At 42.3% G+C, this 24435-nt stretch overlaps 3 protein-coding genes and 1 long non-coding RNA gene across 4 annotated transcripts; all 4 read right to left on the bottom strand.

The window, feature by feature from the left end:
- Nucleotides 1-509: 509 nt before the first annotated feature.
- On the bottom strand, nucleotides 510-2524 carry LOC135105461 (glutamate receptor ionotropic, delta-2-like). The gene is made up of 4 exons (XM_064013585.1): nucleotides 2025-2524; nucleotides 1810-1935; nucleotides 1375-1537; nucleotides 510-1190 (listed from the first exon to the last, which is right to left on the bottom strand). Exons 1-4 carry the CDS (start codon nucleotides 2233-2235, stop codon nucleotides 944-946), a joined length of 747 nt encoding a protein of 248 aa, XP_063869655.1. The 5' UTR covers nucleotides 2236-2524; the 3' UTR covers nucleotides 510-943.
- A 3285-nt stretch (nucleotides 2525-5809) lies between these two features.
- LOC135105462 (glutamate receptor-like) lies at nucleotides 5810-12017 on the bottom strand. The gene is made up of 11 exons (XM_064013586.1): nucleotides 11805-12017; nucleotides 11303-11506; nucleotides 10425-10600; nucleotides 10126-10254; nucleotides 9637-9805; nucleotides 8366-8607; nucleotides 7546-7730; nucleotides 7181-7426; nucleotides 6841-7019; nucleotides 6180-6342; nucleotides 5810-6076 (listed from the first exon to the last, which is right to left on the bottom strand). The coding sequence occupies exons 5-11, from the start codon at nucleotides 9669-9671 to the stop codon at nucleotides 5954-5956; spliced, it is 1173 nt and encodes a 390-aa protein (XP_063869656.1). The 5' UTR covers nucleotides 9672-9805; nucleotides 10126-10254; nucleotides 10425-10600; nucleotides 11303-11506; nucleotides 11805-12017; the 3' UTR covers nucleotides 5810-5953.
- Nucleotides 12018-14813: 2796 nt separating this feature from the next.
- Nucleotides 14814-22519, bottom strand: LOC135106002 (glutamate receptor-like). Its single transcript, XM_064014754.1, has 9 exons — nucleotides 22339-22519; nucleotides 22030-22158; nucleotides 21537-21705; nucleotides 20212-20453; nucleotides 19423-19607; nucleotides 18725-18970; nucleotides 18352-18530; nucleotides 15485-15647; nucleotides 14814-15172 (listed from the first exon to the last, which is right to left on the bottom strand). Exons 3-9 carry the CDS (start codon nucleotides 21659-21661, stop codon nucleotides 15050-15052), a joined length of 1263 nt encoding a protein of 420 aa, XP_063870824.1. The 5' UTR covers nucleotides 21662-21705; nucleotides 22030-22158; nucleotides 22339-22519; the 3' UTR covers nucleotides 14814-15049.
- A 420-nt stretch (nucleotides 22520-22939) lies between these two features.
- LOC135106003 (uncharacterized) lies at nucleotides 22940-24317 on the bottom strand. The gene is made up of 3 exons (XR_010271088.1): nucleotides 24183-24317; nucleotides 23734-23967; nucleotides 22940-23383 (listed from the first exon to the last, which is right to left on the bottom strand). It is a non-coding gene; the product is annotated as an uncharacterized LOC135106003 (long non-coding RNA).
- Nucleotides 24318-24435: the final 118 nt, after the last annotated feature.

Here is a 24435-nt window from a genome sequence, read left to right on the forward strand (position 1 = left end):
TTGTCACTATGAAGCAGACGATCAGCCAAAACCCTACGAGAATCTGGAAGGGACTGCATTACATATAATAGAAGATTATTTTTCACATATAGAAAATAATAGAACTGACAAATCACAGAGGAATTGTGAGTACAGTAAAAAAAAAAAGTTAAAGTGATTGATTAAATTAATCTACTGACAATACAACAGATTGATGATAGGTGAACGGTAGAATTGACCATATATGGACATAGATATACATTCAAAACTTTATAAGATCAGCAACCATTACAAATATACTATGTTCAGCGTGTGTTACCTTATCCCAGTTCCTCAGTAATGGCTTAACTATTATTGCACACTTACAGTTCTTCGTAGTTTGTTAAATCTGCCATTAATTTATAGTTTCAAATGGACTGAAATTGTACACTGTACTAAAGTGCTTCCAGCAAAACACAATAGGTGTACAGAATTACAATGTAAAAGAAATATGAATTATTTACGTGAAATTCACTATGTAAATATAAGTCTGAATCATATTTCATCACTCTTCCAAAGCTGACGACTGTGAACCTCGTAAGTGGGGAGATGAGGATGAGGCAGTCTGTGAGGTAAACCAGATAAGGATGAATGAAATGAACAAAGTTATAGTCTTGCCTGGCCCGTGAGGTTGGTGGGAGGGTCGTAAGGGTGGTCCTCGAGCAGCAGACCCCAGCCATAGAAGACGGACGAGGCGAAGCTTGCACTGCGCCGTCCATGCATAACTTTCTGCCCCAGTTTCTGCATCAGCCACAGAGAAGTGCTCCACAGTATGACGCCAACCACCACGCTCAGCCAAACCTCTCCTGCCCCATGAAGCAATTCGTATTTGTGTTCACTATTTTGACGGGTTTTGTAGATGTAAATATAAGTCATGAAAATTTAGAGCTCTGGAGAGATTCACACTTGCATCGTTCAGTGGTCCCTAACCTTCCAGAGGTCTGACCAGCGACAGATACTCAGGCAGAGGCTTCGGTTTTGACGAAAAAATTGCTACTGGCTCATCAATGTATATTACAGAAAAATCTACCACTTCAGCTCTCTGGAGGGTCACTGTCAGATCCACCGAGAAGTCTGCCTTCTCGTGCTGCAGCGTGCCGATGAGACCAGTCCAGTTGCCGCCGCCAGCTGGCAAGCCCCACTCCCCATCCTCGGGCTCCCGCACTTCGTACCTGATGAACAGGAACAGAACAGTATTACTTGACGTCATGTCTGATCAAAGAGGCTCTGGTGATCATCTTTGAGACGAGGCGTATAATTGCCTAAATTTTGTCGTGTTGCATTAATTTGTCACGCAAACTGAGTATGATATTGTCAGGATATCTCAGTGGAGGAAACAATTTTTACAAATATTACGTAAAATTGTATGCAGTGGCAATGGCCGCTATCATCCTTGCGTTGAGGGAGTCCCTGGGAAGCACCAGAGTTCCGGGCTTGTCACTCACACGCTCATAGTGGAAGTAAGGGAAGTAGGTTTTAGCTACAACCCTCAGCGTACGTCCTGTCAGTCTGAAGCGATCTAAAGAGAGAAGAATTACACCTGTAAAACACACCCTCCCGCCCACACACACACACACACACACACACACACACACACACACACACACACACACACACACACACACACACTATATATATATATATATATATATATATATATATATATATATATATATATATATATATATATATATATATATATATATATATATATATATATATATATATATATATATATATATATTTATTTATTTATTTATTTATATCTAGATATTTTTACATATCCCTTACCTTGAAAAAAGGTGAGGTTTGCAGGAAGACCACCTGCGGGGCTCCAGTCATGTAAGAGGTGCACTTGTGGCTGACCGCTGCCGCACTGCAGACATCGCCGCAAAATCTTCACAGCCCCACACAGTCCTGGCCACAGACAAATATCTTTGTCACACACGTATGTTTGTCACGACAACACCCAGACTGTCAAGTGAACAGCTTCAGCAGCCACGCACCAGGAAGCTCTCCCGTCGCCCAGAGTGCGTGAGTCGTGGTCCTGGCGGGGGTGATGTACAGGGCGTGCTGGGTGTTGCGCAGCGCTGAGTGTTGCAGGAGCACGTCCACGTTACTTGTGTCCCCCAGCACCAGCACGCGGGTCTCCGGCCGCCGCCACAGCTCACCCTGCTGCAGCAGCCTGTACATGCACACATACGTGCACAGTGTCATGCATTAATTACAATAATACAATTGTAGAATATTAATGAATTACACTTATACGTAGCTTCAAATAACTATAATGTGACGAGCACTTGTGAGGACTGACCAGACAGCCGCCGAGGCATTGCCGTCAGTGTGGTCCACGATGAAAACACGACACGCAGCATTGCCAGACGAGTGCAGGCCTCGGTGAAGGGCGGAGACCACACTCTTTGCGTGGTGGTTCTCCTTGTCCCCTGTCTTGTCATTCATCACGTCCTCATAGGGATGAACTTCTACCACAGTCACCACCACTCCAGTAGCAGATATTGTCCTAAAGAAAAAAAAAAAAAAAAAAAAAAAAAAAAATATATATATATATATATATATATATATATATATATATATATATATATATATATATATATATATATATATATATATATATATATATATATATATATATATATATATATATATATATATATATATATATATATATATATATATGATAATTGTAAAAAAAAAATATATAAAAAATCTCAGTTATGTTCTTTGAAACTCTTTCATTTGCTTGGATTATTTTTTAGTTGATATTGAAATCTCCTTATATATTTTTCTATTGGATGCATATGGCAAATAGATTATCTTATGTAGAGCTCATTTCCTTGCTATGTATTGTAAATGCGGTACGTGTGCACCTAACCCACCGTGGTGCAGCGTGAGGGTCTCCACACCTGCACCACACAGACATCTAACGAGTTACCTGATCAAGTCTGCCAGGACAGGCGAAGGGCCAGGAGACGCCAGCACCAGATGGCACTGAACCAGGTAGTTTTCCACCACCTGGCCGGCGCCCTGCACCACCACGGTCTTCCAGCCACACGCAGACTTTACCATTTGTCGCACGCCGCTGCCTTCACTGGCGAGACTCACAAGAAACAACAGACTCGTGCATGTGACACTCATCATGGCGCTGGATAAATAAAATAAAGAAATAAAAAAAAAATAATAGAATGAATACATGTGTGTGTGTGTGTGTGTGTGTGTGTGTGTGTGTGTGTGTGTATAGTTCGGATTTCCTGCCGAATGGAGACACTTTGGACATGTCTCCGTTACCGCTGTGCTCTTGTTCATTAGGCAGTGAACAGCGCGAGACGTAAGCCGAACACTCGTGAGTTCTACCCGATAACTGCTAAGACTCCCCAGATTAATCATTTGAACATAATATACCGCATTTACATAATACGACTATTATGGTACCAATTCGAAAATTATAGATAAATTGGGACAAATCCCTCTGGGAGGTGGACCTCCCATATAATGTGTTTTAATGAAGTAAAATTGTCAGCAGTACCAACACTATATTTCAACTTCATCTTTTGGGACCACTATGAGTAAACTGCTTGCATTGTGTTCAGTCCTTATTTAGTTTTCAATGTTGTCAGGAATTACAGAAACAAAATCCAATCAAACTGCATTTACTATCAAGGCTCAGGATGACTTTCATCAATGTTACTGCTAGTATCCGTAACAAGAAAAGGTCTTCTCATGAGAAATATATGGAATAACAGAATCTTGAATCATGATATTACATATAATTATAAAAATATTCGCAGACAGATCTAATGGCGAAATTTCATTGAAAAACTTCTGGAAATGCACATGATCTTTATTTACATAAGACAAGGGAAGTCTGACATCCATGTGGCTGCATCTTACTCCGCTCAAATCTTCCCCCAGCAGACGCCGCACCCACTTCCGCACGGTGGTGGGACTCCTCCTGGTTTGCTTGGCTATGCTCCTAAACGACACTCCTCCAGACCAGAGCCATGTGAACAACAGCCGCTCTTGAGGGTCAGTCTCGTTGTACAAACAGCGTCCCATTGTGTAAATGTTTCCGTGACGCAGGGCTGTAAGACAAACTTTCAAAAAGCTTGATAGATTTGGTCTACTAATATTTTACTTTATTGAGCATTATGCATTTATGGCGCCAAAACACCTCGGGTCTTGCTTTCCTTGATCGAAAGGTGTATGAAAATTCTATCTGTGTATATGTACCAGAATGACATCCACGCGAAGTTTGATTACTAAGTAAAGGCCGTCTGACGTATGTGATACCCTGTCATAGAAATATTCTCTCACACATTAGCCCTTAGGCCCTAGGGTGATGACTGATCTTCACCAATCATACCGAGAAAGCGTCACTTGCACAGCATACCCGTACAGTACATTTTAGGGCCGGGCAATATAACTAGTTTACTCCTACGCTGCACGTCAATAGATGCATCCTCTTTTCATCATTTGCCATAATCAGTTGATCATTGTTCTGGCCAAACTTCCCTGAGTGACCCACGAGGCCGCGTCGCCATTATGATTTCATAATTGCCACTCTTCACTGCTCTACACACATGCCCATAGCGTTTCATGTTATCTCAGTACCGTCCACTAATTCCAGTCTTGGTGAAAACAAGTAATGATGTAATAGATGATCAATTTGAGTTAACGAGAACATAACATATCTTAGGAAGAAGCTTCTCTTTTGCAAATTATAATAATGTCATATCTTCCACAAAACCTCCAGCGTTGTTATTGTTCATTTCTTAGCCATAGGATAAGAATTGTATTCTCAAGAAGATAATTATTTTCTCGCTTCAGTTTCACTATCAGTCACTAGGGGTTACTTATTCGTACTCGAAACTCATAACATTTACTTATATATACTAGTTGTCAAGCCCTGAAATCCTGCAGCCTTTATAAAGTATCGTATTTTCATCGGTAAAATGTGGAATTATGCTTAAGCATGTTTTAGTCATGTCAAAAGAAAAAAAAACACTTACATTCAATTAGTAAAGCTACACTCACAATAATATATACTAATGTTTCAGATAGATGACAATGAGATGACCGTTGCATTAGATGAGTCTTATTTGACATGCATAATTTGCTTACTGCACAAGTGAGAGCAAAATCATCAAACATCACTCTCCTTGCACTGCCCTAATCGTTATTCGTACCTGTCGCCAGCCGTGAAGAGCCCAAGACAGCCGCAAAGAGCAAACGGAATTATCTTACGTGAATGGACGATCGGTTATTTGCGAGAAGCCTTTATGGTCCCCGCTAGCAGTGAGGTTATCGTACAGCAGTACACGCCACGTCTTCATAAATTATCAACGTCCGTGTTTTGAGTGGGGAAAAAGTGAGTGTGAAGTAAGAGACATGTGGTTAAATAAAAAATGCTAGACAATTTTCACCTACCTCCTCTCTCTCTCTCTCTCTCTCTCTCTCTCTCTCTCTCTCTCTCTCTCTCTCTCTCTCTCTCAGGCTGATTTTCTCTTAAATTAAAATAAAAGTGTAGCCACAAGACTGGGAGCCACCCCTTGTCTAATTGTAGGATAACAATTACTAGTGTTTTGGTCGAATGCTGTCCTGTGGGAGTTAGTCATAGCTGCTTTATTACTGTATGGCGTCTATTAAGAATACATATAAATGTGTGTGTGTTTGTGTGTGTGTGATGTTTTGGAACCGTAAATCTGCATATGAAAACAATTAGGCAATTTTCTTATAATTTTTCATACAGTATGTAGAAAAAAGTGCTCGTTTTGAAGTTAGCTTGCAGAAAAAAAGTTACAATGAGCAGAAATAAAATCATATTCAGTTGGTTAGTGTCCTTGCAGAAGTACAGGAAGCACATTTTATTCGCTATCTTAGCACGTATATTCTCGCTCGGCAGTCTGCATTTGCATAGTCAGCGGCGCCTCAGTACAATCTCGCAGAAGAAGGAAAGGGAAGCCAGAGTGTGACCCAGAAAGAGCGTGTAGAATGTGCCCTGCAGGTGACTGAGACCAAGCACCACCTGACCGTCGCTGGCCTGAAAAGACACCACCAAGCAAGTTAATATCCACGTTAACTTGGAATCTATACGTTTACTGGACTCAAGTACGTTGCAATTTAGTGCATGCATAGATAGTTACTGTTTCGAGAGTGAGCTGCGATCCAACGTCTTTCTCCTTTAGTGCCTCCCGTTCCCTTCTGACTTTGGAAAGAATGACTTCATCCATCCACGTCGTGATGAGCCCCGCGTCCAGGAACCGCTGTATGCCGTTATTGATGCGTGAGCGGAAGGGCGCCCCTTTCCTGATGTCGTTTCCGAGAGTAAAAGAAAGACAAAGTGCAAATAACTCTACGCTTATCAGTTAATTGAATTAATTGTATGGGTTTTCAAACACCAAGCCAGCAACTGATTGTATCTCACTAAGGCTGTTGTACACATATGTATAGCATTATGTGCATGATTTGGTAGTGAAAAAGTAAATGAAATAATATTGGATATGGAAAAGGTGTACGAGGAAAATCGTCCATAACAGCACATGAGACTTGAGAGTAACAGGAAGGATGGCTGTATGGCGTGTTGGAGGAGGAGGAGGAGGAGGAGGACCACGACAACAGCATCACCAACAACAGCATCACCACCACCACCACCACCACCATCACCACCACCACCAACAACAACAACAACAACAACAGCAACATCACCACCACCAAGAAAAAAAAAAAAAAACATAATTGATTGGGCAACGACACCTTTATGAATCTGAACGAGCCAAGTTACAAAAATGCAGGAGGCTCAGATACCGGAATGCCCAGCCGTTGCCACCGTACAGCGGGTAGCGGGTGGTACTGATGTGGACAGGGGTGTAGCCTGTCCTGTCCGTGTAGTACGTGGACACCAGTGTTTTGATGAAGTAATAGTTGTCGATGTATGAGAAACCTCCTTCCAAGACTCTTGCCATTCCTTCTTCCTTTTCGACAATCTGGAATACACATTAATTGAGTTACGCACAGACACACACACACACACACACACACACACACACACACACACACATGGTTCATTCACGCTCATTTATATTATAAGACTTATAAACTAATTTTTCTAAATACTGGGGACCAGAAAACTACTTCAATTTCACACCTCAATGTACTTGTAAACTTCAAGCACGGCTGGACTGGGACTGGAGGCAAAAAACGGTCTATATGCGCCTGTCATTGGAACTCCTGAGACGCCCCAGACCCAGCTTTGAGTCTTTCCCCGCTCCGCCAGCTCCTCCATGCTGTTTATAACGGATGATTTGCTTTCCACCACTAGATGAGAGATGAGAGAGCCTCTGTAGGCTGGCGATACTATTAGATACACGAGCAACCACGTGCCAACAAGGATCTGAAATAGACAGGCGTTTACATTCTTCGAAACGTGATATCTGAGGCATTATAAGCTCCTCCAATCTGTGAAAATTGAAAGATACATCTCGGTGTATAAATGAAAAATGTGCATCTAACCTGGCTGGACGTGGTGGAAGGAGGTTCAAAGGGTCGATCCTCAAGCAGCAGACCCCAGCCATAGAAGATGGACGACGTGAAGCTGAGGTAACGCCTTCCGCTAATCCAGTGCGACAGTCTCTCCATCATCCACAGCACTGAGCCCCAGATCATGACGCACATCACAATTGCTCCCCACACCTCGCCTGCCCGAGTCGACGAACAAAAGTAAACAGAACATGGACTTAGGAAGTATCGAAAGTATCGATAGTTTGCCAGAAATTGTCTTACGTTGGTGACTCCATCTTAGATTTGGCAACATTGGCCAGACGACTAACTCAGTATGGTTCTAGCAGTTTACTGAGAAGGGAAAAATCCTAGTATCCACTGGATATTATCTTTTAGATAACGCTCCTCTCTCCTTTAATGTCAGTTAACTGTCATCTCCTCTACATTGAAAATACTGGGTAATCTTTTATGAAATATCTAAACTGGAAATTCAGTGTGCCAACTCTTGCCAGAACCACTTTCACGATCTTAGATTTTCTGTGTCCTCTCTGCCAATTGCTTTCTTTCTTCAAGATTCTTTCTCTTCTTTTTCCGAGTTCAGCCCACCTTACTAATGCAAGACTTGACCAATATTCTCAGAAGATAAGTTTTGTTACTATGACGTGAAGTTTTTGTTACTATGACGTGAAGTTTTGTTACTATGACGTGAAGTAGGTTAAGAGATGAGCTTCAAGACAACTCCAGAACGAAACTGGCAGCAAATACAATCCCTTTCTATCAGTTTCAGGGAGAATGATGTGAATGAAATTTGTGTTAGGCCATAAACACTCACCTTCAAGAGGTCTGACAACAGACAAGTACTCAGGCAAGGGTTTTGGTTTGGACGACAGAATCACAAGGGACTCATCAATGTATGCCCTTGAGTATTCCACCACCTCTGCTCTCTGGGGCGTCACTGTCAGGTCCATGGAGAAGTCTGCCATCTCGTGCTGCAGAGTGCCCACCACACCTGTCCAGTTACCGCCTTCCGCCGGCGTTCCGAATTTCCCGTCAGACGCATGCCGCAGTTCGTACCTAACACACACACACACACACACACACACACACACACACACACACACACACACCGTTAATACTAATGCCCATTCAGTTGGTTAAAGGAAAAGGAGTTTAGTTTATGTGATGAAAAACTTCCTTGCCTTACTGTATGGATGGAGGTGCGGTACACATGAGTGCCATGACCTTTACATGATCAGGGAAAGGACACAAAACGTTCAGTTTCAAACAAGCTGCATTACTGTCTCAATGGAAGCCTGCTGCAGGTGTGACATGGCCATGAGATGATTGCACAAGTCTCATGCTCTAATTCAACACCTGGGAGAATGAGAACCTTTGGCGGATACGACGCTGCACTCTCACCTTCATGATTTAATTGTTTGACCAAGGAGTGAATTACAGATTCTGGATATCAAGTGAGGGACCAGCTAAAAATGTTCAGTTTGAGGATATGGTCGGCTGAGTACATCAACTGAACTGAGGGCGTCTGGAGAGTATTATCTGGCTTTCTGCAAATTTAGAGTTTTATGATATTTCCTCGTGATTATTTAATGTTGAGAAGGACGCTTGACAAATAATGTGGAAGTGTTGTATGGAAGCCATCCATAGAGGAGAGGAAAGGATACTTACTGTGTTAATTTGGGAATGTGACAGATTAGACAGATAATGCAGAAAAGAACAAAACCATGCGGAACTTGGCTGTTGATAGGCTTGAGAGAGCAGACAGAGGTACCAATGACAACAGGTAAAAATCATAAGAGGTTAGAAACTTTTAGAGGATATTTTGGAAATTAATGTTTGACAGACTCTACTGAAAAGTGCCATGTAAGACAGCAGTGAGACTTCATTGAAACTTTTTTTTAAAAAAGGATGACCAGGTTTGAGTCGCCTTGTGAAGAATCCTTACCAAAGATGGGTATGATATTATCTCAGAATATCCTAATACTGTTACTAAGCTAGAGAATGCACATTAAGAGGGTCTCTCATCTGAAATATTATTCTCAGTGCCATCACTAGATTATTCTTTAGCGACTTAAGGGTACTTACGTAAAGTTCATATGCCGAGCAAGAGTGTTAAGCATGCGAGTGTTGAGAGAGTCCTCAAGGTAGAGTACTATCGGGCCGGTAGCACTTTGGACATACTTGTAGCTTATGTACGGAAAATAGGACAGCGAAACAACGATCAACTTGAAACCCTTGAAGTCCTCTGCATCACCTGTAAATAGCGGCATCTAATGTACTAGAAAATAGTTAATACTGAGTTAATCCATATTGTCAATTTGCTGAATATTTCTATGTATGTAACAATTATAACATTAAGAGACGACATGGCGCTGCATAAAGGAATGCTTGGTCCGCGGAGCCGAGGGAACCAAACTACATTGGCAGACAACCGGACAATTGGTGTCTACGATCAGGTCCCAAATCCACCCACTAAGGCAAGATAACATACGCGAGAGAGAGAGAGAGAGAGAGAGAGAGAGAGAGAGAGAGAGAGAGAGAGAGAGAGAGAGAGAGAGAGAGAGAGAATCTTACCATTAAATATTTCAACGTTCTTAGATATGCCGTCTTCCAAGTCCCAGTGGTGAAGTAACCGTGGTCTGGCTTCCTGCGCCGTGCAGTAAAGGCACCGACTGTACACCTCCACGGCGCGGCGCTTACCTACTTTGTATTTGGAAGAAAGGGGAAAAAAAAAAAAATACTGCTGTGTCCAAGATAAAAAAAAAAAAAAGAATCAGTCACGCTAAAGACTAGATATTATAACACAAACCAGTGTAAGATGTATTATGACTATCTAATTGATCTTTAAAATAACATTGCGTAATTCCATTTACTGTTTTTTGTCGTCTTTCTCGCATCGTGTGACGTGAAAAAACGACGTGTGATGTAGAGGACGTGAAGAGAATTGCGAAGAGCTGAGTGTTGGAAGAGCTCGTTAACGTCCTCCCCACTGCCAATCAGAACCACCCGAGTCCTGGGCTGCAGCCACAACCCAGACCACGACACCAATCTGAAAGCCACACGTAATAACACGAATAACACCTCAAACATGTTTTTTCGCATCTCCAGCTCTAGAATTTAGTTTATTTGGTAACTATGTCATTAAGGTTTTACCAATTAAATTGGAACGAAAGCTAGTCAAAATGAAACAATAAAGACGAAATCATGATGGATTCTAAGTTCATAAAAAGCCTTGATAACGTGGTAGTTGATGAAACTTCTATGTTTACTCTTGCGGTTCAGTTATTAGCGATAGGTTCTTAGTAAAGAATGTAAATTCGGTGAAGCTTTTTGTAATACTAATGAAATAGGCGTTCATTACATAAATTTCTTGAAATCTTAACTTCTTTCCGGACTAAGCTTTAATGAAACCAGTGGTTCGCATATCTTTGGGGATTCTTGTAGAAAATTTTATACATAATAGGTTGAAAATTATTCATATTGCAAGGAAACATGGAATCATCCACAGGCTGAGTGTAAGAAGCATTCTGAGCAAGTTTACACAAATTTAAAAAAACGATGTACTTCTAAGTTACAAGCGGAGATCAAGGTATACTTATGCTTAAAGGAAAAAAGAAGTCTTCAGCAAATCTGGTACATGAGAGGCTAACGAGAGGACTAAATAACGAAATGAATTATATACTTTTCTTAACCATAATTGTGTATTTATATCTGAAATAGGCAAACCTCACATTTCATGAGCGTGCCTCACCTGGCGGCTGTATCGGTGCCGCAAGCGGTGTGGTCAAGCAGGAAGGCGCGACACGTGGCCTTGCTGGACCCCCACACCTCGCGCCAAAAGTACGGCACTCCATCATTCCCCTGGAAGACTTTTTCTTTGGTGCTTCCGTGGAGCAGCTTGGCGTCCCCGCAAGGCTGCAGGAACACTGCCAGCTCGCCCACCTCAGAGAGACGCCTTGGAACCAGTAGTAGTAGTAGTAGTAGCAGTAGTAGTAGTAGTGAAAGTAAATAATATGTCGTGCTATTGTAGCCTACTTGAATGTGCAGCCTTCTCAACCTGAATGAGTCTGGCAACTGTAGCCTATGATACTATCGTCTGTAGACATCTGCCATACTAGTGTAGTTTTTCCGACTCTAGCCCATTGTACCATCCTCTAGACACTTGCCTTGCTTATACTCGTATGCGTAGCTTTGGCGGCTCTGACGTGTGTTCCGTGATGTGCCCCTTATGTGTTGAAAGAAGATGTGCTTACCTGATGAGGTGAGGCAGTGCACGCGAGGGGCGAGGGGCGGCCAGCACCAGGTGACATCCAGCCAGGTAGCGCTTCACCACCTGACTCGCTGCTTGTGCAACGTCCTCTTCCCATCCGCCACCTGGATGCACCACCTCCCCCAGATTCAGGCCCACCGCCCCCGCTCTTGTGACAATGCTGCATAGGAGCACGAGCTGAGTCACCCCCGCCAAAACCAACATGCCTCTGGAAAAACTGTGGTTATATATATATATATATATATATATATATATATATATATATATATATATATATATATATATATATATATATATATATATATATATATATAAAATACGCGTTATATGGTTTCACGTCCGGTTTACCTAATGCATCAGGGCTATGACGGTGCCTATTGACGAAGGACTTTGATTTATTATTATGAAAACGCTATCCCGAGTGATGCCCTTCCTACCATCGCACCATGACCAGGATCTGAACCCGTGTGCCTGAGGCCTCTTCGGTCTCCTAAGCGCGTGTGTTCCCACTGTACCACGGCGGCCCCAGCAAAACTGTGAATACATGCGGTCATTAATTAGTTCGGATATAAAATTCTTGTTGATACATTTGTGATATGAGAATATGTATTACTGATGCATTCATGTAATATTGAATTAAGAATAAGCAGAGTTGCCTCTCTCTCTCTCTCTCTCTCTCTCTCTCTCTCTCTCTCTCTCTCTCTCTCTCTCTCTCTCTCTCTCTCTCTCTCTCTCTCTCTCAATGGTCACTTATAAACTAAAACAAAGTGTTGCATCTTGACATGTGACTATGCAACTTAGTCTCACATTACCTCACAGAGACTCATTGTCACTTGCTTTATTTGTGCTTCGTATCCCTCACTTGACTTCTTGGTCTATGCGTTTCTTTTTCTGAATCTAACTTTGAAAGTGGAACACATCGTCACTCCTTTCCCTTTGTAGAAATCTTCATACTACAGAACTTCGATATTCATCATCAAGTTCTGCTATCACCGTGTTTCATCTTTGCTATTGTCCATGACACTAGCGATCAGTGCTACACTTTATTCGTGTTTCTGACTGGCTGTCTTGGATAATTGACCCACTGTTCTTGATAATTTTTTTTTGTAACTAACATATCTACTTATTTTGTTTGACTGTTCTTCTTATTGAGCTTTTTTTTTTTTTTTTGGCATTACATTGCTGTTTTATGGGAGCACTGAGAAAGTATTACTCTTGGCTTTCCATGAAATCTCTGCCTGCCAGTTAGAGGGCCAGCTTAATACTGGACACATAACGGAGGTGACTGTATCTGGAATGGAAACATGTATTCCTCATACTTGAATTTTAAATCTTGTGGACCTTGCTTCAATTTGTCATTCTCGAGCTGTCCAGGATGAAGAGGCAGCTTGCAGATGATACCATAAGCATTCATTTACTGAAACTTATTTCCTTTAAATTTGTCTGAAATCATGCCAGATATGCATTTTGAATTCGATATTCTAGGAAGGACATCGATATGTTATGCTTCATATCATATTTTAGTTAAAGGATTAAGAAAAAGCAAAAAATTACAAAATCGTTATTTATTCAATCTTATGTTGTTTCAGAGTGTCAATGACTTTGAACAAGTAAAACTGTTTTTGCATGTGCAAAATCCTATATTGCTTAATCCACAAACACAATTACCACTCAGCCCCATATGTAAAAACTCTTGAAAGCTGTTTTGCAAATATATATCATCCATTACTAAATATGAGGTTTTAGGAGGACCGGCCGCCGCCATCTGGTAGTATCTGCTTCTGTGAACGTTCTTCCACAGCAGGCGCCTCACCCATTTCTGCACCGTGCTTGGACTCCGTCTTGTCCTCTTTGCAATGGTTCTGAACGACATCCCTCCGAACCAGAGCCACGTGAACAAGTGTTGCTCGGCGAGACCTGTCTTGCAAGCATGCCGCCCCATACTTAAGCGGACACACACACACTCAAGTTAATCTCACCTTTTCTATATTTTTGGTTTTCGTCTAAACAAAAAGATGAATATTTTGTTTCAAACATTTTGTATCGTTTTGAATGCCATTTTCAGTAATTTTCATGAACTTTACGTATTGTGTTCCTTTGGCACAATTATTGTGAATGTGATCTCTTAAGGTATCTAAGTTATCATTACTTTGGGCGTGCGAAAATTTATGAAATAAAAGACCTCTTTTGTGTTTTGTTTTATGCTCTCTTTTGTTATTAATTGAATTTATCATTAGTTGTATATAATTTTAGAGCTGTTTTAAATATCCATTTTATAAATATAACTGAAACAGGAGTAATACACCTCATAATGAGCGGCAGCATCTTAATTTGTATTAGTCTTGAAATTTCAATCATAACTTGACGTAGATATTTTAATTAAAACTCCACTAAAACTCTCGCCTACAGAAAATCACTTAAATATGTCGTCAGTCTCTGTAACTAGTATTTGTAAACTCACCAATCGTGACGACTTGTGTCAGTTCAGAAGACAAAAGCCGAGCTGAGACTGAGGGTGAGAGCGACAGCCGGTGTGTGAACAGCTAATGCATCACCACACGTTTTATCTTTCCCTTATGGTGAACAACTTATCGTACGGTGGGCCACGGACAGGTGCAGCTAGGTGTGTGTATGTGTGTGTGTGTGTGTGTGTGTGTGTGTGTGTGTGTGTGTTCTTACCTAATTGTATTTTTACAGGATTGAATAAAGTTCTTAATGTCCAGCGCTTTGAAGTTAGTTTATCATATTTATCTTTAAAGGTACGAATGCGCCTTGCACACACACACACACACACACACACACACACACACACACACACACACACACACACACACACACACACACACACACACACATACAACTTCGCCAGTCAATGAGTTCCATTTGCTGATTGCTCTGCTAAGAAAACTGTATTTCCTCACATATTTCTTCGCTCTTTTTTGTTTTTTGTACAATTTCTTAGTGTTTATCTTAGTGTTGATTGTTGTGTGTGTGTGTGTGTGTGTGTGTGTGTGTGTGTGTGTGTGTGTGTGTGTGTGTGTGTGTGTGTGTGTGTGTGTGTGCAGCTTAAATACTTATGGGCTATGATTCTTTGTGTTCATTTAGAGAGAATAATTTTTCACAGGTTCATTACACCAGGGGTTCATAACATTCTTTAGTTAATGTACAAAACTAACGACAAACACATTCTGTTCACTGTCCTGCGTTCGCCAGCAGTCTGTGTTGTCATCAGCGGCGCCTCAGTATAATCTCAGCGAAGAAGGAAAGCGAAGCCAGAGTGTGTCCCAAGATGAGAGTGTAGAATGTTCCCTGCAGGTGACTGAGGCCGAGCACCACCTGGTTGTCACTGGGCTGGAAAGGAAATAGTCAGTGATAATATGGTAATAATAATAATAATAATAATAATAATAATAATAATAATAATAATAATAATAATAACAATAATGGTAAATAAATGAGTGCTGGAAAAAAGGACTGTCGCACTGGATAAGTGCGTGAATTTAGGTGCGCGTTTATTGGACTGATGCAATAATGATAAAAATATAGATAATAATAATAATAATAGCAGAAATGGTAGTAAGAAAAAAAAAAAAAGCATTACGGTATATATGTATTAGACTAAAGCAAGTTCCAGTTCGATTCTCAAACAACAGATGCAACCACCTTGACGAGAGCAAGCTGTGGCCCATCGCCTCGCTCCTGCAAAGCCTGGCGCTCCTTCCTCACATGGTTGATGATGACTTCGTCCATCCACAGCGCCACCAGCCCCGCGTCCAAAAACCGCTGGATGCCGTTGTTGATGCGTGCTCGGAAAGGCGCCCCCTTGCTGGTGTGGTTTGCAGAGAGGAAGGAATATATGTAACTCAGCTTTCATTGCTATGGTCATGCTTGATTAACATTCAGAACACTGTAAAAGGAGAACTGTTTGCATGGACTTAGAAAAAAGATAGATGCACTGTAAATGGACAGTTGTTGCAGGGACACAGAAAAGGAAAGAATAGGTTAATATCGTCTTTTTTACAGAACTCTGTTAGTATCGTCTTTAGTAAGTTACAGAACTACACATTTAAGAAACAGTAACGGTAAAATTGTTTGAAAGTTGTGTTGGCAGCCCTGAAATCCTCAGTCTGGCTGGTGCCTCCAAGGTAGTCACACACGCTCAGGGTCTGGCACGGCATTATTCGTTTGTTCGTGGCCTTAATATAGAAACCGCAGTCTGTACGTGTTTCTATAAAGAACCTACAACTTCCTGGCTATCTTACCCCGGTAGCTACCCCACATAACATGGCGCAGTGAGTATTTTGTGCCAAGGAACTTCTACCAACACCAGCACCCACGCCACCCGACCACAGCCAGCAGGACTACAGTCTTTCCACGCCTTCCTCCGGGATCTACGGTGCGGCAGTGACTTTTGTGACAGTGTGTGCAGTGCCTAGTGTTTTGTGTGCATTGTTTTGCATACTCGTGTCTCTTCACGCCGCTACCAGGGGACGTTTTACCTTTGGCGGGAGACAAGAGTTCAGCCTGTTACATTTCCCTTCTTCAGCGCGAAGTGGGTGATTGCTGTATACTCTGACGCCACTGGCCGCGCTGTTGCCAAGTAAGTTGCCAGATACTTCCACACACACACACACACACACACACACACACACACACACACACACTATAAGGCCTTGTTCACACGAAGCTACTTTGGAAGCGCGACTCTGGAAGGGAGACTGCGGACTGACTGTTCACACATGGCGACTCCAGTTGCGCGTCCACCTTGCCCTCCCTCGCTTTTCCTCTCTCTGTCAGTCTGGTAGTGATGGACGTAGAAGAAGCAGTGTGCTTGGATACTTTATCGTCGCTGCAAAGGCAGAAAAAGGAACCGAGGCAATATTGAGTTCACCCTATTTTACATGATAGGCTCACCCATGGTATGTTCTGCATCCTTTACCGAAAATTAAGAGAACATGAACCAAAGTTCTTTAACTACCAGAGAATGTCCATCAAAACATTCGACGAGCTGCTCTTTAGCAAGCACCATGATGAGGGACTGCATTTCACCAGAAGAAAAATTTGTCATAACGCTGAGGTGAGTCTTTTTATTGACGTATACAATAATCATAAAGGCTCATACCTAGTAAAAAAGAAAAATGCATTCACGTAACTTTCGGCTAAGCCTTTTTGTGTATATGTAGTGTGTGTGTATGTGTGTGTGTGTGTGTGTGTGTGTGTTTGTGCCGGCTCATGGAGAATGTAACCTCATCCTGAAAACAGCCCCCTCCGGCAACATTGACACAGAAGAGTTCGCCACAGGTCTCCTGGAGCTACGCAACGCTCCCAACTTCACAGGACGATCCCCTGCGCAACACCTGTATGGCCGCCCTCTTGGCTCTTGCGTCCCTGCCCACCCGGAATCCTTCTCCGCGGACTGGCAGACCAAGACATAGGATTGCGACCGTCGCGCTGCTGCCCAAGCTGAGCAGGTACAAGCTCGCTATGACCAGCACGCCCGAGCCCTCCCTAAGCTGAGCATTGGGGCCATAGTCTGTATCCAGGACCCGACATCTCTCCGCTGGGACATGGGCCGCAGCAGGAACAGGGACTATGAGATACGTCTCCCGAGCGGACGTGTCTGGCGACGCAACCGCCAGTTCCTGCGACCAGTGACACCCCGCAGTGAAGACCCCCTTCCCCATATCCGTGTGGTCCCTTGCTCGGACGAGAAAAGTATGTCCGGTTCAGTTTACTCCCCCAGTTATCCCACGTCCTTCCCAGCTGCTCAGAGGAAAGAGTTCCGCTCGAGACAGTGCTTCGAGCGTGAAGGGGAGGGAGGTGTGGATATGTAATGTACCGTTCCATGTTTCATATTGTACCTCCATTTATTGTACGCTTGGCAATACTGTAATCCTCAGTCTGGTTGGTGCTTCCGAGGTAGTCACGCGCTCAGTTTCTGCTACGGCATTATCCGTTTGTTCCTGGCCTTAATATAGAAACCACTGTCTGATCGTGTTTCTATAAAGAACCTACAACTTCCTGGGTGTTCTGTTCCGACAGCTACCCCACATAACAAGTTGTACTATAGATGGTAATGAAAAAAAACTTTGTGCAGCGGTGAAAGGGTTATGAGATGATTGCTTGTGTGTAGTCTCTACACTTAAGCCTTCCTTCCGGGTGTTAGCTGCCAGTCTGTTTCACGATCCCTAAGTCTAAAACAACCTGAACAAGTTTTTATTCTGATCCATATATGGAGAAAGCCGTGTAGAGGGTGTACATCATTCAAACTGAAAACAAATGGCACAAAACACTAAATGAATCCTAGTGAATAATGAAAAAAAAAAATAAGACAATGACAATGAGGGGTGTGTTGGGAAAATACTGTAGGAAATAAAATAACATGGAAAATGGTGACTGAGGCGACTGACTGTCAGCGAAAAGGCTAGAAATGCCACAGTCCACTACATATACATGATGTGAAGAAATAAACAGTTGATCTTAGAAGGAAAGGAAGCAAAGAATTGTACATGACCACAAGAAACAGATACCGGAATGCCCACGCGTTGCCACCGAACAGCGGGTAGCGGGTGGTGCTGATGTGGACAGGAGTGTAGCCTGTCCTGTCTGTGTAGTACGTGGACACCAGTGTTTTGATGAAGTAATAGTTATCGATGTACGCGAAGTTGCCCTCCAAAACTCTCATCATTCCTTCTTCTTTCTCGATGATCTTGAATGAAAAGATTAATCATTCTTGAGTAGAACACACACACACACACACACACACACACACACACACACACACACACACACACACACACACACACACCATAGTATTTTTGCAACTACTCTCACATAACACAATCAAGTAAAAACTCCTATTGAGAATAGTAGAATTTTACCACCACCTACTTAACCTCGCACCTTAATGAGCTCGTAAATTTTGAGTATTGCGTGATTGGAACTGGAGGCAAAGAACGGTCTAAAAACACCAGTCATCGGAGATCCAGGCACGCCCCACACCCACCCCTGCGTCACACCCCGCTCTGCCAGCTCCTCCATGCTGTTGACGACCGAGGACTTGCTCTCCACCACCAAGTGAGAGATGAGTGAGCTTCTGTAGGCTGTCGATAAGATGAGGTACACGAGCAGCCACCAGCCAACAAGCATCTGAAAGGGACAGGTGTGGTGTCTCTCTTTAGAAAGAAAGAAAAAAAAAAGAGAAGATACTATTTGCTTGGATAGAGACTAAAAAGAAAAAAAAAGATAAAAACAAAAAGAAAAAAAAACTTCCTCCCATGTTTGTGGAAAAAAATATATAATCCCTATTTAGATTGAAAAGGGTGGGTAGAAAAGACAGAAAGAAGGAAAAAAAGGAAAGAAAAAAGAAAGAAAATAAATGTTTCCTACAGTATTGCTTGAAAAAAAAATAATAGAAAACCTGCGCTACTTACTTGGAATGAGAGGCTGGAAAGAAAAAAAAAAGAATAATAAAAAAGAAAAAATATATATACTTCCCCTTAACTGGTTGAAAAACAGAGAAAAATAGCGCTACCTTTTTGGATCGAGAGACTTGAAAGAACAAAGACAAAAAGAAAAAGAAAGAAAATGATACCACCCACTTGGCTCGCCGGGCTGGGAGGGGGCTCGAAGGGGTGGTCCTCCAGCAGAAGCCCCCAGCCGTAGAAGATTGAGGACGTGAAGCTGAGGTAGCGCCGTCCACTTATCCAGTGCGACAGTCTCTCCATCACCCACAGCACTGAGCCCCAGATCATGACGCACATCACAATTGCTCCCCACACCTCGCCTGCCCGAATTGACAAACAAAAGTAAACAGAACATGGACTTTGGAAGTATCGAAAGTATCGACAGTTTGCCAGAAATTGTCTTGAGATAATTTGTTCTGTTCACTCTTACGGTGGTGACTCCATTTTAGATTTGGCAACATTGGCCAGACAACTAACTCAGTATGGTTCTAACAGTTCACTGAGAGGGAAAAATCCTAGTATCCATTAGACATTATCTTGTAGACAGCGCTCCTCTCTCCTTTAATGTCAGTTAACTATCATTTCCTCTACATTGAAAATACTATGAAAGGTCTCAACTGGAAATTCAGTGTGCCAACTCTTGCCAGAACCACTTTCACGATCTTAGATTTTCTGTGTCCTCTCTGCCAATTGCTTTCTTTCTTCCAGATTCTTTCTCTTCTTTTTCCGAGTTCAGCCCACCTTACTAATGCAAGACTTGACCAATATTCTCAGAAGATAAGTTTTGTTACTATGACGTGAAGTAGGTTAAGAGATGAGCTTCAAGACAACTCTAGAACGAAACTGGCAGCAAATACAGTCCCTTTCTATCAGTTTCAGGGAGAATGATGTGAATGAAATTTGTGTTAGGCCATAAACACTCACCTTCAAGAGGTCTGACAACAGACAAGTACTCAGGCAAGGGTTTTGGTTTGGACGACAGAATCACAAGGGACTCATCAATGTATGCCCTTGAGTATTCCACCACCTCTGCTCTCTGGGGCGTCACTGTCAGGTCCATGGAGAAATCTGCCATCTCGTGCTGCAGAGTGCCCACCACGCCTGTCCAGTTACCGCCTTCCGCCGGCGTTCCGAATTTCCCGTCAGACGCATGCCGCAGCTCGTACCTAACACACACACACACACACACACACACACACACATCGTTAATACTAATGCCCATTCAGTTGGTTAAAGGAAAAGGAATTTAGTTTATGTGATGAAAAACTTCCTTGCCTTACTGTATGGATGGAGGTGCGGTACACATGAGTGCCATGACCTTTACATGATCAGGGAAAGGACACAAAACGTTCAATTTCAAACAAGCTGCATTACTGTCTCGATGGAAGCCTGCTGCAGGTGTGACATGGCCATGAGATGATTGCACAAGTCTCATGCCCTAATTCAACACCTGGGAGAATGAGAACCTTTGGCGGATACGATGCGGAACTCTCAGATTCATAATTTAATTGTTTGACCAAGAGGCGAAATACAGATTCTGGATATTAAGTGAGGGACCGGCTAAGAATGTTCAGTGTGAGGATATGGTCGGCTGAGTACATCAACTGAACGGAGGGCGTCTGTCTGGAGAGTAGTATCTGGCTTTCTGCTGGAGAAACTGATTTGTTCATGCTGCAAAGACACCATGATTCATCTAATGTATTTAGGTTTTTTATCAAATTTATATTTTTATGGTATTTCCTCGTGAGTATTTAATGTTTAAAAGAACTCTCGACAAATAATGTGGAAGTGTTGTATGGAAGCCATCCATAGAGGAGAGGAAAGGATACTTACTGTGTTAATTTGGGAATGTGACAGATTAGACAGATAATGCAGAAAAGAACAAAACCATGCGGAACTTGGCTGCTGATAGGTTTGAGAGAGCCGACAGAGGTACCAATGACAACAGGTAAAAATCATAAGAGGTTAGAAACTTTTAGGGGATATTTTAGAAATTAATGATTGACAGACTCTACTGAAAAGTGCCATGTAAGACAGCAGTGAGACTTCATTGAAACCTTTTTAAAAAGAGGATGACCAGGTTTGAGTCGCCTTGTGAAGAATCCTTACCAAAGATGGGTATGATATTATCTCAGAATATCCTAATACTGTTACTAAGCTAGAGAATGCACATTAAGAGGGTCTCTCATCTGAAATATTATTCTCAGTGCCATCACTAGATTATTCTTTAGCGACTTAAGGGTACTTACGTAAAGTTCATATGCCGAGCAAGAGTGTTAAGCATGTGAGTGTTGAGAGAGTCCTCAAGGTAGAGTACTATCGGGCCGTTAGCACTTTGGACATACTTGTAGTTTATGTACGGAAAATAAGGCATCGAAATAACGATCAACTTGAAGCCTTTGAAGTCCTCTGCATCACCTATAAATAGCGGCATCTAATGTACTAGAAAATAGTTAATACTGAGTTAATCCATATTGTCAATTTGCTGAATATTTCTATGTATGTAACAATTATAACATTAAGAGACGACATGGCACTGCATAAAGGAATGCTTGGTCCGCGGAGCCGAGGGAACCAAACTCTACATTGGCAGACAACCGGACAATTGGTGTCTACGATCAGGTCCCAAATCCACCCACTAAGGCAAGATGACCTACGCGAGAGAGAGAGAGAGAGAGAGAGAGAGAGAGAGAGAGAGAGAGAGAGAGAGAGAGAGAGAGAGAGAGAGAGAGAGAATCTTACCATTAAACAATTCAACGTTCTTAGATATGCCGTCTTCCAAGTCCCACTGGTGAAGTAACCGTGGTCTGGCTTCCTGCGCCGTGCAGTAAAGGCACCGACTGTACACCTCCACGGCGCGGCGCTTACCTACTTTGTATTAGGAAGAAAGAAAAAAAAAAAATTGCTGCCGTGTCCAAGATAAATGAAAAAAAAAAAAAGAAAAAAGAAATCAGTCATGCTAAGGACTAGATATTATGATACAAACGAGTGGGAGATATGTATAAATAATAAGATTGATCTTTAAAAATAACATTGTGTTATTCCATTTACTGTTTTTTGTCGTCTTTCTCGCATCGTATGACGTGAAAAAACGACGTGTGATGTAGAGGACGTGAAGAGAATTGCGAAGAGCTGAGTGTTGGAAGAGCTCGTTAACGTCCTCCCCACTGCCAATCAGAACCACCCGAGTCCTGGACTGCAGCCACAACCCAGACCACGACACCAATCTGAAAGCCACACGTAATAACACGAATAACACCTTAAAAATATTTTTTTCGCATCTCCAGCTCTAGAATTAAGATTATTTGGTTCTTAAGGTTTTACTCATTAAATTGGTACGAAAGGTAGTCAAAATGAAACAAAAAAAGACGAAATATAATGGTTTCGAAGCTCATAAAAAGCCTTGATAACGTGGTAATTGATGAAACTTCTATGTTTACTCTTGCAGTTCTGTTATCAGCGATAGGCTCTTAGTAAAGGACTGTAAATTAGGTGAAGCTTTTTTGTAATACTAATGAAGTAGGCGTTCATTATATAAATTTCTTGAAATCTTAACTTCTTTCCGGACTAAGCTTTAATGAAATCAGTGGTTCACATGTCTTGTGGAAAATCTCGTACTTAATGGCTTGAAAATTATTTATATTGCAGGCTGAGTGTAAGAAGCATTCTGAGCAAGTTTACACAAATTTTAAAAACGATGTACTTCTAAGTTACAAGCGGAGATCAAGGTATACTTATGCTTAAAGGAAAAAAGAAAAGTCTTCAGCAAATCTGGTACATGAGAGGCTAACGAGAGGACTAAATAACGAAATGAATTATATACTTTTCTTAACCATAATTGTGTATTTATATCTGAAATAGGCAAACCTCACATTTCATGAGCGTGCCTCACCTGGCGGCTGTATCGGTGCCGCAAGCGGTGTGGTCAAGCAGGAAGGCGCGACACGTGGCCTTGCTGGACCCCCACACCTCGCGCCAAAAGTACGGCACTCCATCATTCCCCTGGAAGACTTTTTCTTTGGTGCTTCCGTGGAGCAGCTTGGCGTCCCCGCAAGGCTGCAGGAACACTGCCAGCTCGCCCACCTCAGAGAGACGCCTTGGAACCAGTAGTAGTAGTAGTAGAAGTAGTAGCAGTAGCAGTAGTAGTAGTAGTAATAGTAGTAGTAGTAGTAGTAGTAGTAGTAGTAGTAGTAGTAGTAGTAGTAGTAGTGAAAGTAAACAAGATGTGCTATTGTAGCCTACTTGAATGTTCAGCCTTCTCAACCTCAATGAGTTTGACGAGCCTAGCGTATGATACCATCGTCTGTAGACACCTACCATGTAGTTTTTCTGACTAGCTCATTGTACCATCCTCTAGACACTTGCCTTACTTGTATTCGTAGCTTTGGCGGCTCTGACGTGTGTTCCGTGATGTGCCCCTTGTGTGTTGAACGAGGGTGTGCTTACCTGATGAGGTGAGGCAGTGCACGCGAGGGGCGAGGGGCGGCCAGCACCAGGTGACATCCAGCCAGGTAGCGCTTCACCACCTGACTCGCTGCTTGTGCAACGTCCTCCTCCCATCCACCACCTGGATGCACCACCTCCCCCACACCCAGGGCTGCCGCCCCCACTCTGGTGACCATGCTGCATAGGAGTACGAGCGGAGTCACCCCCGCCAAAACCAACATGGCTCTGGAAAAACTGTGATATATATATATATGTATATATATATATATATATATATATATATATATATATATATATATATATATATATATATATATATATATATATAATACGCCTTATATGGTTTCACGTCCGGTTTTCCTAGTGTATCAGGGCTAGGACGTTGCCTATTAATGAAGGACTTTGATTTGTTATTACGAAAACGCTGTCCCGAGTGATGCCCTTCCTACCATCGCACCATGACCAGGATCTGAACCCGTGTGCCTGAGGCCTCTTCGGTCTCCTAAGCGCGTGTGTTCCCACTGTACCACGGCGGCCCCAGCAAAACTGAATATATGCGGTCATTAATTAGTGCGGATACAAAATTCTGGTTGATACATTTGTGATATGAGAATATGTATTACTGATGCATTCATGTAATATTGAATTAAGAATAAGCAGAGTTGCCACTCTCTCTCTCTCTCTCTCTCTCTCTCTCTCTCT

The sequence above is a fragment of the Scylla paramamosain genome, chromosome 12 (assembly GCF_035594125.1).
Source record: "Scylla paramamosain isolate STU-SP2022 chromosome 12, ASM3559412v1, whole genome shotgun sequence".
NCBI lineage: Eukaryota > Metazoa > Arthropoda > Malacostraca > Decapoda > Portunidae > Scylla > Scylla paramamosain.

Excerpts from the sequence above, each read along its gene's own strand:
- LOC135105461 (XM_064013585.1), bottom strand. The coding sequence starts at position 2,235 with ATGACACTGTGCACGTATGTGTGCATGTACAGGCTGCTGCAGCAGGGT. Across the intron at positions 1,936-2,024 it reads GGCGACGGGAGAGCTTCCTG|GACTGTGTGGGGCTGTGAAG; the intron begins GTGCGTGGCTGC and ends GTCTGTGGCCAG. Across the intron at positions 1,538-1,809 it reads AAACCTCACCTTTTTTCAAG|ATCGCTTCAGACTGACAGGA; the intron begins GTAAGGGATATG and ends TTCTCTCTTTAG.
- LOC135105462 (XM_064013586.1), bottom strand. The coding sequence starts at position 9,671 with ATGCTTAACACTCTTGCTCGGCATATGAACTTTAC. Across the intron at positions 7,731-8,365 it reads TGTTGTCAGACCTCTTGAAG|GCGAGGTGTGGGGAGCAATT; the intron begins GTGAGTGTTTAT and ends CGACTCGGGCAG. Across the intron at positions 7,427-7,545 it reads CTTCCACCACGTCCAGCCAG|ATCCTTGTTGGCACGTGGTT; the intron begins GTTAGATGCACA and ends TGTCTATTTCAG.
- LOC135106002 (XM_064014754.1), bottom strand. The coding sequence starts at position 21,661 with ATGCCTTATTTTCCGTACATAAACTACAAGTATGTCCAAAGTGCTAAC. Across the intron at positions 18,971-19,422 it reads CTCCCAGCCCGGCGAGCCAA|ATGCTTGTTGGCTGGTGGCT; the intron begins GTGGGTGGTATC and ends TGTCCCTTTCAG. Across the intron at positions 15,173-15,484 it reads CACAGCTTGCTCTCGTCAAG|CCCAGTGACAACCAGGTGGT; the intron begins GTGGTTGCATCT and ends TTTCCTTTCCAG.